The sequence below is a fragment of the Galleria mellonella genome, unplaced genomic scaffold (genome assembly GCF_026898425.1).
Source record: "Galleria mellonella isolate WM207_F2 unplaced genomic scaffold, CSIRO_AGI_GalMel_v1 utg874, whole genome shotgun sequence".
Lineage (NCBI taxonomy): Eukaryota > Metazoa > Arthropoda > Insecta > Lepidoptera > Pyralidae > Galleria > Galleria mellonella.
In genome coordinates this window covers 597,205-610,411 of record NW_026442167.1, presented here as the reverse complement: position 1 = coordinate 610,411, position 13,207 = coordinate 597,205, and the positions used below count along the sequence as shown (strand labels likewise).

Genomic DNA, 13,207 nt, shown 5'->3' with positions numbered 1-13,207 from the left:
TGACTTTTTTAATCGCGATTCAATTGTGAAAGTCAGCCAGCAGTATTCATCGGCTATCCTGAGTGGAATTCCAGTCAATTCACGAAAGAGTATGGTACAAGAGGAGGAATTTTTCAATCTGAATAAAACTGCTATGGTTCTGGCTCTGACCTATTCACATTTACAACATATGTTTGTTACAAACATGGGTATCTATCGTTGTGATATTTGTAACCTACTACTGACGCTGTAGCCGTAGGTTGATATTTTACTAGACGTGAATTAAATAGTTTGTCATATTTTAATGTAACGTGTTTGTTTCATTTATTACTAAATAACCCATTTTGAAGTATCCCATACAGGAGTCTCTAGGGTTAACATCGGCAGGAAGCTCATCACACAACCTGAGCGTTTTGAGTAAAATCCCAAAGGATTTGGAATTAAATGGTCACGTAAAATGCAATGTCAAAACATTGCATTTTACGTGACCATTTAGGTTCAAGCCTGTCAAGATTATCTGTAAATGGTGAGCGGTGCAATGATAAAAGGTGGTTGTAGACATCATTCCAAATAATTCTTTGAATAATATTTCTAAGTTATCTCTTGCATTGTTCAAATTCGTGTCAAAATTGTGTCAGTTTATGTAATCGATGACTTAAGAAAATGTTGTGTACATCTGTAATTGGTGTAAATGCAAGATGCAAGTCCTGTATATCATTTAAATTTAATGTCTGTATTTACACTGTTGATGTACCTTTTAAAAATAAATAAATAAATAAATTCGATATCTGAATTTTCACTGCACAAGCAAAACACACTTCACTCTTGAATACAAATTTTGTAAAATTTTTAATTTCTACATGTATTTAATTAGTGTGTTCTAAAAAAACTAGCTTTAATTGTGGTTAAAACCAGTTATTTCAATTTCACAACTAATCAATTAAAACGATCTTGATAAAATTTCTATAGTACAAATCTGAATGTATCTCCTTTCAGATAAAAAAGAATTTTCCAAATCTGTATATAATCGACTGATTTAAGAGGTAACAAATATAAAAAAATATAGCTGAATTGACAACCTTCTTTTCGAAGCCGGTTAACAATTAAAAACTTCACGTGACAACATCCGAGTTCATAATTGTCATGACCTGTCAGAATTGCACTGAAATATTTTAAATACGTAAGAGTACATGAGGCAGTGGTTGCACTATATTCAGGCATTTTAATTTATAATATTTTTTTTTTCTAAATTACGTAATTATGGTAAGTATTAATATCAATATAAATTCAAATTGAAATATTATTATTCTCAAGAAAGACGGGAATATCCCTAACAAGTAAGAGTTACCGCCTGATTAAACTATATCAGATTCGAAATGTGAAAATCATATTGTATTAAAAAAATTCGAAGCGTACAAAATATAATTATATAAATAATATAATACAACATACCTATACTGTTCAGCAGTGGAGAGTTAAGGGCTGAAATGATAATAACAATATCAAATACTTTGCCTTTTTTATATTTATATTGCCTTGCAGGATGACGAAATTGAAGACATAGTGGGTGATATTAAATACACAGATTCCCAAAAAAGTGTAGCCGCTTCTAACGTGTACTCTCTTGATTTTACCGACAATAGTTCAGACAAAAATAACTCTTTTGGTAAAGATACATATGTTATAGAATGCGACGACAGCGACGATATAGACAGTATGAAAACATTTCAACTGCACAACAATAAAAGCATTATTGATTTGAAAAACTATTCTATGAAAATAAATCAAGATACCGACGCACAATGTGAAGATAATGTAAAGATTAATAAATCAGCATCTACAAGTCTCCATAAATGTTGTATCCTATCTCAAGAGACCTTCACTCAAACAAGTAAAACAATAATAGAGCTAGCCGAAACAGAAAATAGTGGAAGAAAAATTGTAAACCAATCATTAGAAACACAGACTTCTTTGATATCTATTATTGAAAATAAAACTGTAGAATATAAAATAGAGGTTTCAGACGCTCATACAAATTTCATAAAAAATAAAGTCATGAATCATAATAATGATCACAATGTAAATAGTCTATATGCCATCGCGTGTGATCAAGTATTTATTAGTTCTCTGGATGATGGGTCTTCAAAATTTCCTATTTCAGAAATAGAAATAGAAAAAACTGTGGATGACGAAAGCGGTGGTGGGAGTTCAACTGGTGAAATAATAAAAATTATAAATGACGATTCAAACGAAACTATTTTAAATGAGGAACAAAATGAAATCCGTTACGAGAACAACAGTGATTTTCGTGCGTCATCAGATTCTAGTATGGATGTTGAGGAGTATTCATTTGACAATAAATGTCAAACAATAAACAATAATCAGGACAGTATCAGTGATGTTAGCGAAGTTCCAACCTCGCTTGACAACGATGTTGAAGATTTATATAAAAAAATAACTAGTAATATAGAACTCCATCAAATTGAGAGAGCATGTGAACCAGAAGCTCGTTATGTAGGCATTCTGACACCATTAACTGAAGAATCTACAACTAAAAAACAAAGTTTAATGGATTTAACACCAAACGTTAATAACTTAACAGATGACGGAACAGAAAGTGATGTAATTTTCACAAATAATGCAGGAATTAAAATTAAAATTCTTCCTTCGAATGACGCCAAAAAAGAATCCTTCAGATTACCATCTATTCCAAATACCGAATCTTGTCCCAACAGTCCACACTTTTACTTGTTTTCTATTAACTCTTCGTATAAAGCTCAAAACAAAAGTAACAATTGTCCACTTGGAGGACAAAAAGATCGATGGGAAATTGAATCTAAAGAATTAGCATCAGGTGAAGGCACTCTTATTAACGGACGAAATGGTAAGATTAAAGAATTATTAAAGATAGTTATATAATTAATATTAAACGTTCTTTAATCAAATGTAATCGAAGACTCTTTACTCCAGATTTATTACAAGGCTGGGATCAATGTATCCAACTGCCTCCTATTCATTTAGAAGGTCATGGTATAAAGAAAAATCAAATTAAACATGACACTTCTTTGAATCCAAAGTGTGCAACATTTATTACACCCACAGAATTGTTACAAGATTCTATTAGCATAAAAGGCAGGATTAAAGAATTAAAAACTACTAACAAGAAGGCGAAGGAGTGGACACGTCCTAAATATTTACCGTGTGTATATAAAGATTTTGGTTGTACTAGTTCAAAAACATATATAAATAATTTTCATAATATTTTAAACGGACTTCAAAATGAAAGGATCCAATACCATTGTATTTTTTTTATGTTTGTTACCTCATAATTCTGTCAGTTATAAATTGTTTTGAACAATTTTTTTTTATATAAAAAGATATACAGGTTGGTACTGTATAAATTTTATCAAAATTGAGATAGTAAATCAAAATAAATTGTTTTGCTACAATTTATTATTGTGGTAATATATAATTAATTTATTATTGGTACTGTAATCCTGACAGATAATGCTACGTCTGTGGAAAATCGTCCCAATTTTATACCTTTTTTTATACAACTTAGAATGGCAAACAAACTGACGGTCCACCTGATGGAAAGTGGTAACCGTCGCCTATAGACATGAGCAGTACCATGGACATAACAGAATATACTGTTTCGCCCATGATACCCCTCATGCGTTGCCATTCCTGAGCACTCGGGTGTTATTCCTCTGTACCCTGTAAATTCACGCCATATCCCACCCTTCAAACCGAAACACAGCCATGCAAACACAACTGCTTTACGGTTTAAACACGAATGGGACAGAGGTACCCAAGCAAACGACTTTTGTACAAAGTTACTCTCTGGTAAATACCTTATATTTTATTACAATAGGACAACAGAAAGTAAGACAAGCAGAAGTGTATCACCAAACAGCCTCTCGCCCGACGACAGCAGACTTGGCGACGTAGCTGAACGGGGGTGCGAGGCACTCTGTGTCGAGTTGATAAGGAGACTAAGATCCAGTTCTTGGTAAATTAAAAGAATATTAAGATTAGATAGATAGATAAGTAGATATTATTGTTGCTTCCATAAAATTACAATAGTAAACTTATTATAAATACAAACAATTACAAGAAAATATTATACTAAGAAAACAATGGACGGATTAATTTTTTTATGCAAATTAGAATGCCAAATAAGCTGTCGTCCCTTGTTTTTTTTTTTATAAAACTTAAAATGGCATACAAGCTGACGGCCCACCTGATGGAAAGTGGTAACCGTCGTCCATAGACATACAACAGTATCGTGGACATAACAAACCATACTGAGTTGCCCATGATACTTTTCACGGGGTACTATTTCTGATGACTAAAGACTAATCTAAAAACTTTTTTTTTATACCACTGAGGTGGCAAACAAGCGTACGGCCCACCTGATTTCCAAATACCATAATGCATTATGCTTTTAGTAGCAAAAGATTTCAACGGGTTTTATTTGCGTGCAGGTACTATTTATTATTAGGTTTATTAGTTATTATTAAGTTATTGCGTGTATTTATCTAATTTAAATATATAGGCATGTAGACTAATACAGTGTAGTTCTAAAAAATAATTTAAAAAAAACCAGGTTATTTATTCTTATCTGAGTTACTCGTGTTGATGGAATAAGGACATAAGGACAGAATAAGGATGTCCTTTCATTTCTTGGGTGTCGTAAAGAGCGTAGAGTAACGAGTAAGGGAACAGCATAGAATATTAATACAAGAGATCATTCTCTTGTAAATTCGATATAAAACATAATTCATCTTATGTAAGAAGTCTATTCTACGTCGTCGGTGATGATTTTGCATATCCGAGTAAGGACCATAATTTCTAAACGACGATTCTTTTAAACGCTACACTTTATTTTATTTCAATTTTCAAATAAAAAAAGCAAAAGCCAAGATGTCATCCAAAATCACACATTTTTATTATTTACAATTTTTATTGTATTATATATTCAATTTTTTACTGGGTATTATTTAGTTTATCTTTAATTGCACGCTTATTACCCTTGTACATTCTACAGTTTTCTTTCAGCTTCTCAAAGGTTGACTGTAAGAGATCCCTTTATGGGATAAGTCCGCCATTGTATATTAAATCATTTATCAGTGTTCAATGTGAATTATGTACAATAAAGATTTTACAATACAATTTTTAACCGACTTCAAAAAAGAGGTTCTAAATTCGGTTATATTATTTTTTTATGTTTGCTACCTCATAACTGCGTCTGTTGTAAACCGATTTAGAAACTTCTTTTTTCTTATCTGAAAGAATATACTAACATATTGGTCCTATAGAAATTTTATCAGAATTGGTTTATTTTTTTAAATCAAAATAACTGGTTTAACTACATATGAAGTCTGTTTCTTTTTTTTTATTGTGGAACACAATTTTAAATTATTTACAATTATGTATTAGGAATGGGGCGACAACACTAGTAACGAGTGAATAGCAATGATTTATTTTTTTATTTTTTATTTTAATGCACAGTGTAAATTTATATACATTTGACGGACTTAATACTTAATGGTGTTCTCTACCAATCAACCATTAGGCAAACAGAGAAATCATTTATTCCGATGATTTGAATCCCTAAGAATCTTCTACTTAGATGTCTTATAAGTCTTTAAAGGTATTGTACGTAATACCGTTTGCAGGTTAGAAGTGGCAGACACGTTGCAAGACACGTCTATATTATTGGAAAAGTTTTGGGGTGTGATAACAGAGAATCGAATAGCAGATCTAATAAGACATGTGAGTGCATTACACATTATACTAACTAGGATTATAACGGCCTTTATTTTGTCGTACAACCATGGATATGCTAAACGTATGTAAAAGAAATGGAACCTAATAACATTAAAATAAAGGTTCAATTTTAAACATCTCATTTATGTTAAGTCCAACCTGTATTATGGATAATGCAGAATATCGTACAACCATGGATATGCCAGACGTATGTAAATGAAATGGAACCCAATAACATTAAACTAAAGGTTAAATTTTAAATGTAGTCATCTCATTTAAATCCAAAAAGTTCCCTGAAATGTAAAAAGTTTATTCCACAGTAATACAATGTTCCTTTTGCAGGTAAGCGTGCACGTTGACTCGCCACGCACACAATTAGCTCGCTCCGCTTGCAACACATTGGCTTCCATCATTAAAAATACCAACTACACGAAGAAGCCGGTAAATATCTTATCTCGTCTTCATTCGGTAATATTAATATGAATAACTTTTGCCAAGAAGTTTTTTTTTATAGACAACTTAGAATGGCAAACAAGCTGACGGCCCACCTGATGGAAAGTGGTAACAGTCGCCTATAGACATGAGCAGTACCATGGACATAACAGAGTATACTGTTTCGCCCATGATACCCCCCATGTGTTGCCATTCCTGAGGACTCAGGTGTTATTCCTCTGTACCCAGTAAATTCCCGCCATATCCCACCCTTCAAACCGAAACAGCCATGCAAAAACAACTGCTTCACGGTTAAAACACGAATGGGACAGAGGTACCCAAGCAATCGACTTTTGTACAAAGTCTCCCTCTGGTATGTCAACATTGAAAAATATTTTAATTAATCACCGGATTTCAGCTTTGTTTGAGGTAAACGTGTGATGTGACAAAAATAAATAAAATAGTAAATGAGTATATTTCAATGTAGCGTCAGTAACAGAAAAGTTGAGAAGTAATTGTTAGTCGTGGTATAGGCATGTAATGTGCAGGGAACAAAATACATAAATACTGTTTATTGTTCTCTCCAAAACATTACAATAACAAACTTATTATAAATACAATTACAAAAATAAATACACTGAGAAAACAATGGGTGGTCTTATCGCTAAATGCGAACTCTTCTAAAACCTTTGGATGGAAAAGAGTAATTATAAATAGTTTGACCGGAGGCACGAAACGAGAGAGAGATCGGGGGAAAGTACATATCAGTGTAGAATAAGTGCAAAGGAAGACCTGGAAAGAGACTGTGTGAAAGTTGGCATGGGTAGAAAGAGAGTGAATAGCAAGATAACGAATAAAGATAAATGAAAGAAAAACCGTATTACGCCGATCCAAAACAGATAGGAAAAACGGCAGGACGAAGATCGGGTTTCAACTTTGCATACCTATTGTAATTAATCCTATATTGTTATACGTATAACAAAGTTTTTTCAAAAATTAGAATTTTTACGAGGCGATGACCGCGCTGCTGGCAAAAACCGGCAGTTTCAGTCGACCGGTGCGGCGCGCCGCCAATATGGCGCTCGACGACGTCGTCTGCGGCGTCGAGTTCTCACACGCTGTCACTGCACTCTGCGTACATGGTACCAGGTACAATTATTTTTATTGTATTTTCACAAGGACAAAATAAGAACAAAACCAATACGGGAAGTAGCACTTTTTAAATAAAAACAGTTAATAATTGGTTGAAATATTGTGTAACGTAAAAAGAATACAGTCACATTGAGAACTTCCTTTCTAAAATTTTTTTTAGAAAGGAAGAAGAAAAGAGAAGAAGAAATACTGTTTTAGTCATAAATTCCAAGCTGAAATCCTGTAATAGTACCTATTCATAAAACAATAAACTAATTCGCAATCTCATAAACAATCCATACAATAAACCACATGCTCTCGAGATTGATTTAGTGCGAAATATTGAAAAATGTTTTAGATTATAACTGATCTTTTGTGGCATGATATGCCTTTTTATGAGTTTTTATTATATTACTAGCTGACCCCGTAAACGTTGTTTTACCACTAATTGTGAAATATAAAAATCGCAATTAAAATACCCCCTGTATTTTAATTTATTTGATATTTATTTGATCGTAAAACGATGAAAACTTGATGTTGTATGTATTTTTCAATGCTAAATTATAATAAAATAAAAATAAATGTCAAAAAATTAAAAAAAATTTTGGTGTGAGTCACCCTTATCATTGGAGGGGTATGAAAAATAGATATTGGCCGATTCTCAGACTTACCCAATATGCACACAAAATTTCATAAAAATCGGTAAAGCTGTTTCGGAGGAGTTTGGTAACAAACACCGTGCCACGAGAATTTTATATATAAGATTATACTATGACACTTATCTGACTTTTTATAACATCGATACATTATATTGAATTTGGTAGTGCTATAAGGCTTCATGATGATCAGCATGTTTCAAAATTTTTTGTTATTAACTCCTGTTTCCTTAGGAAAAAATCACTGGTAAAATAGATACACCCTTCAAAAGGAAGTATTAGATAATTAGGAATTTCATGGTGTACAGTCACAAAAGTCCGCTGGTCCGTTGCGCGGCGGCGCGCCTGCTGGTGGTGTGCTGCGCGCTCGGCGGCGGCGGCCGCGAGCTGCTGCGCGCGCGGCCCGCCGCCGCCGCCGCCGCGCGCCGCCGCGCGCTGCGCTCGCTCGCCGCCCTACTCGACGACAACAACATCGGCGCCAGGTACCATCGTCATTTTAACCAGTCATTATCCATTTATTAACATGCACCTCCTCATTGACTGCCATTTGGAACAGTCACAAGATTATTTTGTAATAGATTAAAATGGAATGATAACGCCGTCTGTACTATTGGTATATACATTTACGAGGTCTGTCCGGAAAGTTCGTATAAAAGTGTTCTGGAATGCGAGAAAGAGGAGTGGGGAGGCCAGGTAAGCGCAGGACCCCTTCCTTATGTACCTAACAATGCTTCAGTTCTGGTCTGACCGCCGTGCGGTGCGAACTGGCTTGTCACGCCATCTGTGAAGTTACCTCTTAACGAAACCCCGTCGGCATGGAGCCCGCTTCCGTTGAAGAGCAGCGCGTCGTAATCAAGTTTCTCTCGAAACTCGGCAAGAATGGCCGTGAAAGCAAAGAGTGGAAGACATCCGGGGAACCACGAACAAAAAAATCAAGAAAATCCCGCTATGTCAAGACAATGTTGATTGTTTTTTTCGATGTTCGGGGGATTGTCCATCAAGAATTCGTCCCTCCAGGCCAGACAGTTGATGGAAAATTCTACGTCGATGTGCTCAGACGCCTCAAAGCTCGTGTGGCACGAGTTCGTCCAGAATTGGCGCGAGAGGGGCGTTGGATTCTTCACCACGACAATGCCCCTAGTTTTTGAGTAAAAATTCCATTACGGTGACCGAACACCCCCCTATTCGTCGGATTTGGCCCCGTGTGACTTCTTCTTGTTCCCAAAAACCAAATTGGTACTTCGGGGGCGGCATTTGGGGGACATAAATGAGATAAAAAAAGCTACGACGGGGCAGCTGAGAAACCTACAACCAGGGAGCCTTCCCCGTTGGCACAAGTGCATTATGTCACAGGGGGAAAAAATAAAATTTTTAAAAAACTTTTATACGTACTTTCCGGACAAACCTGTCGTAGTTAATTCTCGAGTGTCCTCATCTGTCATCTCTAACTGGTGCCCCGCCAGCGTATACCGATAGCGGGGTTACCATTCCATTATCGCCCATTAAAAAATACCGGAACCATAGTACCATTGAGATGAGATGAGATTAATATCAGTTCAGTTGACCTATCGTAATGAATTCACCATGTTTTCCAAATGATATCGTGTGGAAATCCAATGACTACGAAATTTTATATACACGTACTATATGGGATGGGTAAACATATTGTCTACTTTGATCTCAGTGAATAACATATCCCCGGTCACGCGGACGAAGTCGCGGGTAAAAGCTAGTAATCGATATATTTTACTAAAAAGTAAAAATGTTATTAACAAAGTATATTTGTACAAGTACAAAGTTTAACATTGATACTTATTAATTTCGACTACCAAGCGGGTGAAGTCATGTGGGCATCGCTTGTCTATTTCTAATACATAATTACGTATCGATGCATGCGGCTGATTTTTTTTAATGGATGATTATGGAATGGTAACCCCACCTGCGCTATCGGTATACACCGGCGGGGCACCAGTGAAGGATGATAGGTGAGGATGAAGCAGGTCAGTTAGCCCATCGTGACGAATTCAACGAGAATTGTTCACGATAGTTTCCAGGGGGAACCACGTGGAGATCGAACTAATAGGGTATGTAGGGGGAAAGGGATTGTTAGTAATGGAGACTGAGAATCCCATTGCTAGCAATATACCCAACCAGGTCGAACTCCTCGCGGTTCTCCCTGTAAACTATCATGGTTAATTCCTGATGAATTCATCATGATGGGCTAACTGGCCTGTTTTCATTCTCATCTATCACCCTTCACTGGTGCTCCGCCAGCGTATCCCGTTAGCGCAGGCGGGATTACCATACCATTTTCACCCATAAAAAAAAATAGGGTATGTTGCTAGCAATGGGGCTGTCAAACTCCATTGCTAACAATCCCTTTCCCCCGCATGCGGCCAGTTGCTACAGTAACTACGTGACCTGTTCACCGTGAACGCACCCGTGCCTACAGTAAGCCTAGTTACACATATCATACCTAAATGGATCGTACGAGACTAATTTATTATATTCTAACATCTGATTGGTTGTTCCATTTGTAGCGTTAGCGTTAACATGACGTTAGTATATTAACTGTTTATTATATATATAAATCTATTTGAACCATGAAGGTAGAGTACGTACGATACCAGTATCTATGTACGTAGATACGATAGTATCTGCATGTGCATAATGTAATTTGCGTAATCAAACTATAAAATTGCAACAAACACACTGTCTCGTGCAAGCCGCGTCATACCGTTGTAGAATATATATATATATTTTATATTACAGCAAAAAACTATATTTGTGGTCCTTTTTAATGATCAGCCACTATAATTTTTTATAATTTCTCATTTTTGCCACTCTGGGCAAGGAACAATCATCGTAATAATTTTGTTAAGCTGTTCACGAACGGTATATGAAACCAGAGGGAGACTTCGTACAAAAATCGATTGCATGGACACCTCTGTCCTATTCATGTTTCAACCGTAAAGCAGTTGTGTTTGCATGGCTGTGTTTCGGTTTGAAGGGTGGGATATGGCGTGAATTTACTGGGTACAGAGGAATAACACCGAGTCCTCAGGAATGGCAACGCATGGGGGGTATCATGGGCGAAACAGTATACTCTGTTATATCCATGGTACTGCTCATGTCTATAGGCGACGGTTACAACTTTCCATCAGGTGGGCCGTCAGCTCGTTTTCCATTCTAAGTTGTATAAAAAAAAAAAAATCAAATAAAATATTTATTTATTTTAATCAGACATTTAACGTAATAAAGGCCACGTGACAGACCTTTTTAACATCTGTTTAATTGCCTTTAAAATTGTAGGTATTGAAATTTAATGTATTAATTACATAAGGATATAGCATTAATGTTGTTAATTTTTTTTTTTTTTTTTTTACAACACAGGGGGCAAACGAGCATGCGGCTCAATAAGATTATAGAAAAAAAGATTATAGAAAAAAACTATTTTAAATCGAACCAATCAATTGGAACAGGTACATAGATGTCCAATATAGTCAAATTAGATTAATTAATATATTTATTTGTTTATTTATATGCTTTTGTACATTCATTTATAGTATAGATATTAGGTTATAACAAAAATGTGCACAGGCGGACTTATCCATTGAAGGATTATAGTGTCTATAGGGTTTATAAAGCATAACATATATGGTGCATAACATATATATATATAATATGATAAATAATAAGTTATTAGTAAGATTACAATACTTTACCTACTTCGCGTACCATTCTGTATACATATCCGGAATGGTACGAGACGTACGAAATAACAGGTAATTAACTTTATACAGAAAATACGCCGAGCGACTGTACTCCATGCTGCGTCCGCTGAGTAACTTCGAAGCCTACTACCTGACGGACGTAGATGTAGAACTAGCTTCCCGCCAAATGAAGAAATACGACCAGATATTACTCTGTGGACCACGCAAAGAAATAAGGTGATACACAGCTGTTGCATTTAATTCGATATCAACAATGTTTAAATATTGCTATTCTATTGAATAAAATTTGCCATGAATGGCACAGTGGTACTTATATCTATTATAAATATATTTTTTACGAAAATGACGCAATATTATAATAGCGTATATTTTAACTGGCGATAAAATGTAAATAAAGCTCACTAATAACTCACAGACAAAGTGGGCGTTATAAAGTTGGGCCATTTGCCGCGTCCTCCTTTTTAAAAATATAATATGTCAGTTTTTTTCACCAGGATATATAAATATTATTTTAACACTGTCATTTTTTTTTTTTAATATAATTAGTGATGTAGATTTATTATTGTGCGATCCTCGATATTTTTGAAAGACTCAAACAACGAACGAAAAAATTAATTCGCAAACAATTAAACATAGATCTATTAGTACTTTTATGACTGGAGAACATTGTTAACTATAAAAAATATTGATTACATAAAAATATTGTTATCAAACTTTTGTTTAAGATCTTTCATAATATTATTGTCCAGCATTATCTGTTATCGCCACAAGTAGCGATTAATATTTACGTTAATGTATGTATTTATATACGATTCGAACTACCTAGCTACCAAAAGTTACGCAAACACTGCGGAAGGCCGGGGTTATAATCATGTTTTGTTTTCTCTATTTTTTGCCAACATTTGTTTTTACTAAATAATGTAAAATGTTCAAAATAACATGATACAGTAAAACGTAAAGATAAATCTGTTTTTGTTTTATTTATAAATAAATGCATTTACTTGCGTCAATTATTTTTTATATAGGAAATATTCTTAATATAACTTCCATGCCACATTAGCTCTATGTAAATGAGGTTTTGAATTTGATTCTCGATCAGGTCAATTTACGAAATGTAGTTTTATAATTTTATAAAGTTTAATCCTACAATACATGTACATGAAAAAACTCATCTTCGTGCCACAATAGATACTCTGAGAAAAAATGAATTAAAAGACTAGAAAATATTAATTTTGGATGCACATCGAATAATACCCAGACCTTAAGCAGTTTAGAAAAGTTCATTTCCTTAAAGGTCCTGACAAAGAATCGAAACTCATTTACTCAAAGTAAAGCACTAACGCACTGTGCAGTGGATCGTCCATCATATAGTTAGCATTTGTAGTAAGTTACTAACGGAGTGTTTTTAGGGAGGGGGGGGGGTGTTAGTACTGATATCTCTTAGTTCCACTGCAGCAATTCTATCAGGTAGTCCTCCATTCGATTTCCCCTGGACTGGACTCT

General features: G+C 34.8%; 1 protein-coding gene across 1 annotated transcript; it reads left to right on the top strand.

The window, feature by feature from the left end:
* Positions 1 to 593: 593 nt before the first annotated feature.
* Positions 594 to 12,669, top strand: LOC113519068 (uncharacterized). The gene is made up of 9 exons (XM_052902167.1): positions 594 to 1,242; positions 1,522 to 2,863; positions 2,950 to 3,178; positions 3,854 to 3,991; positions 5,661 to 5,757; positions 6,094 to 6,192; positions 7,184 to 7,332; positions 8,279 to 8,452; positions 11,774 to 12,669. The coding sequence occupies exons 1-9, from the start codon at positions 1,240 to 1,242 to the stop codon at positions 11,922 to 11,924; spliced, it is 2,382 nt and encodes a 793-aa protein (XP_052758127.1). The 5' UTR covers positions 594 to 1,239; the 3' UTR covers positions 11,925 to 12,669.
* Positions 12,670 to 13,207: the final 538 nt, after the last annotated feature.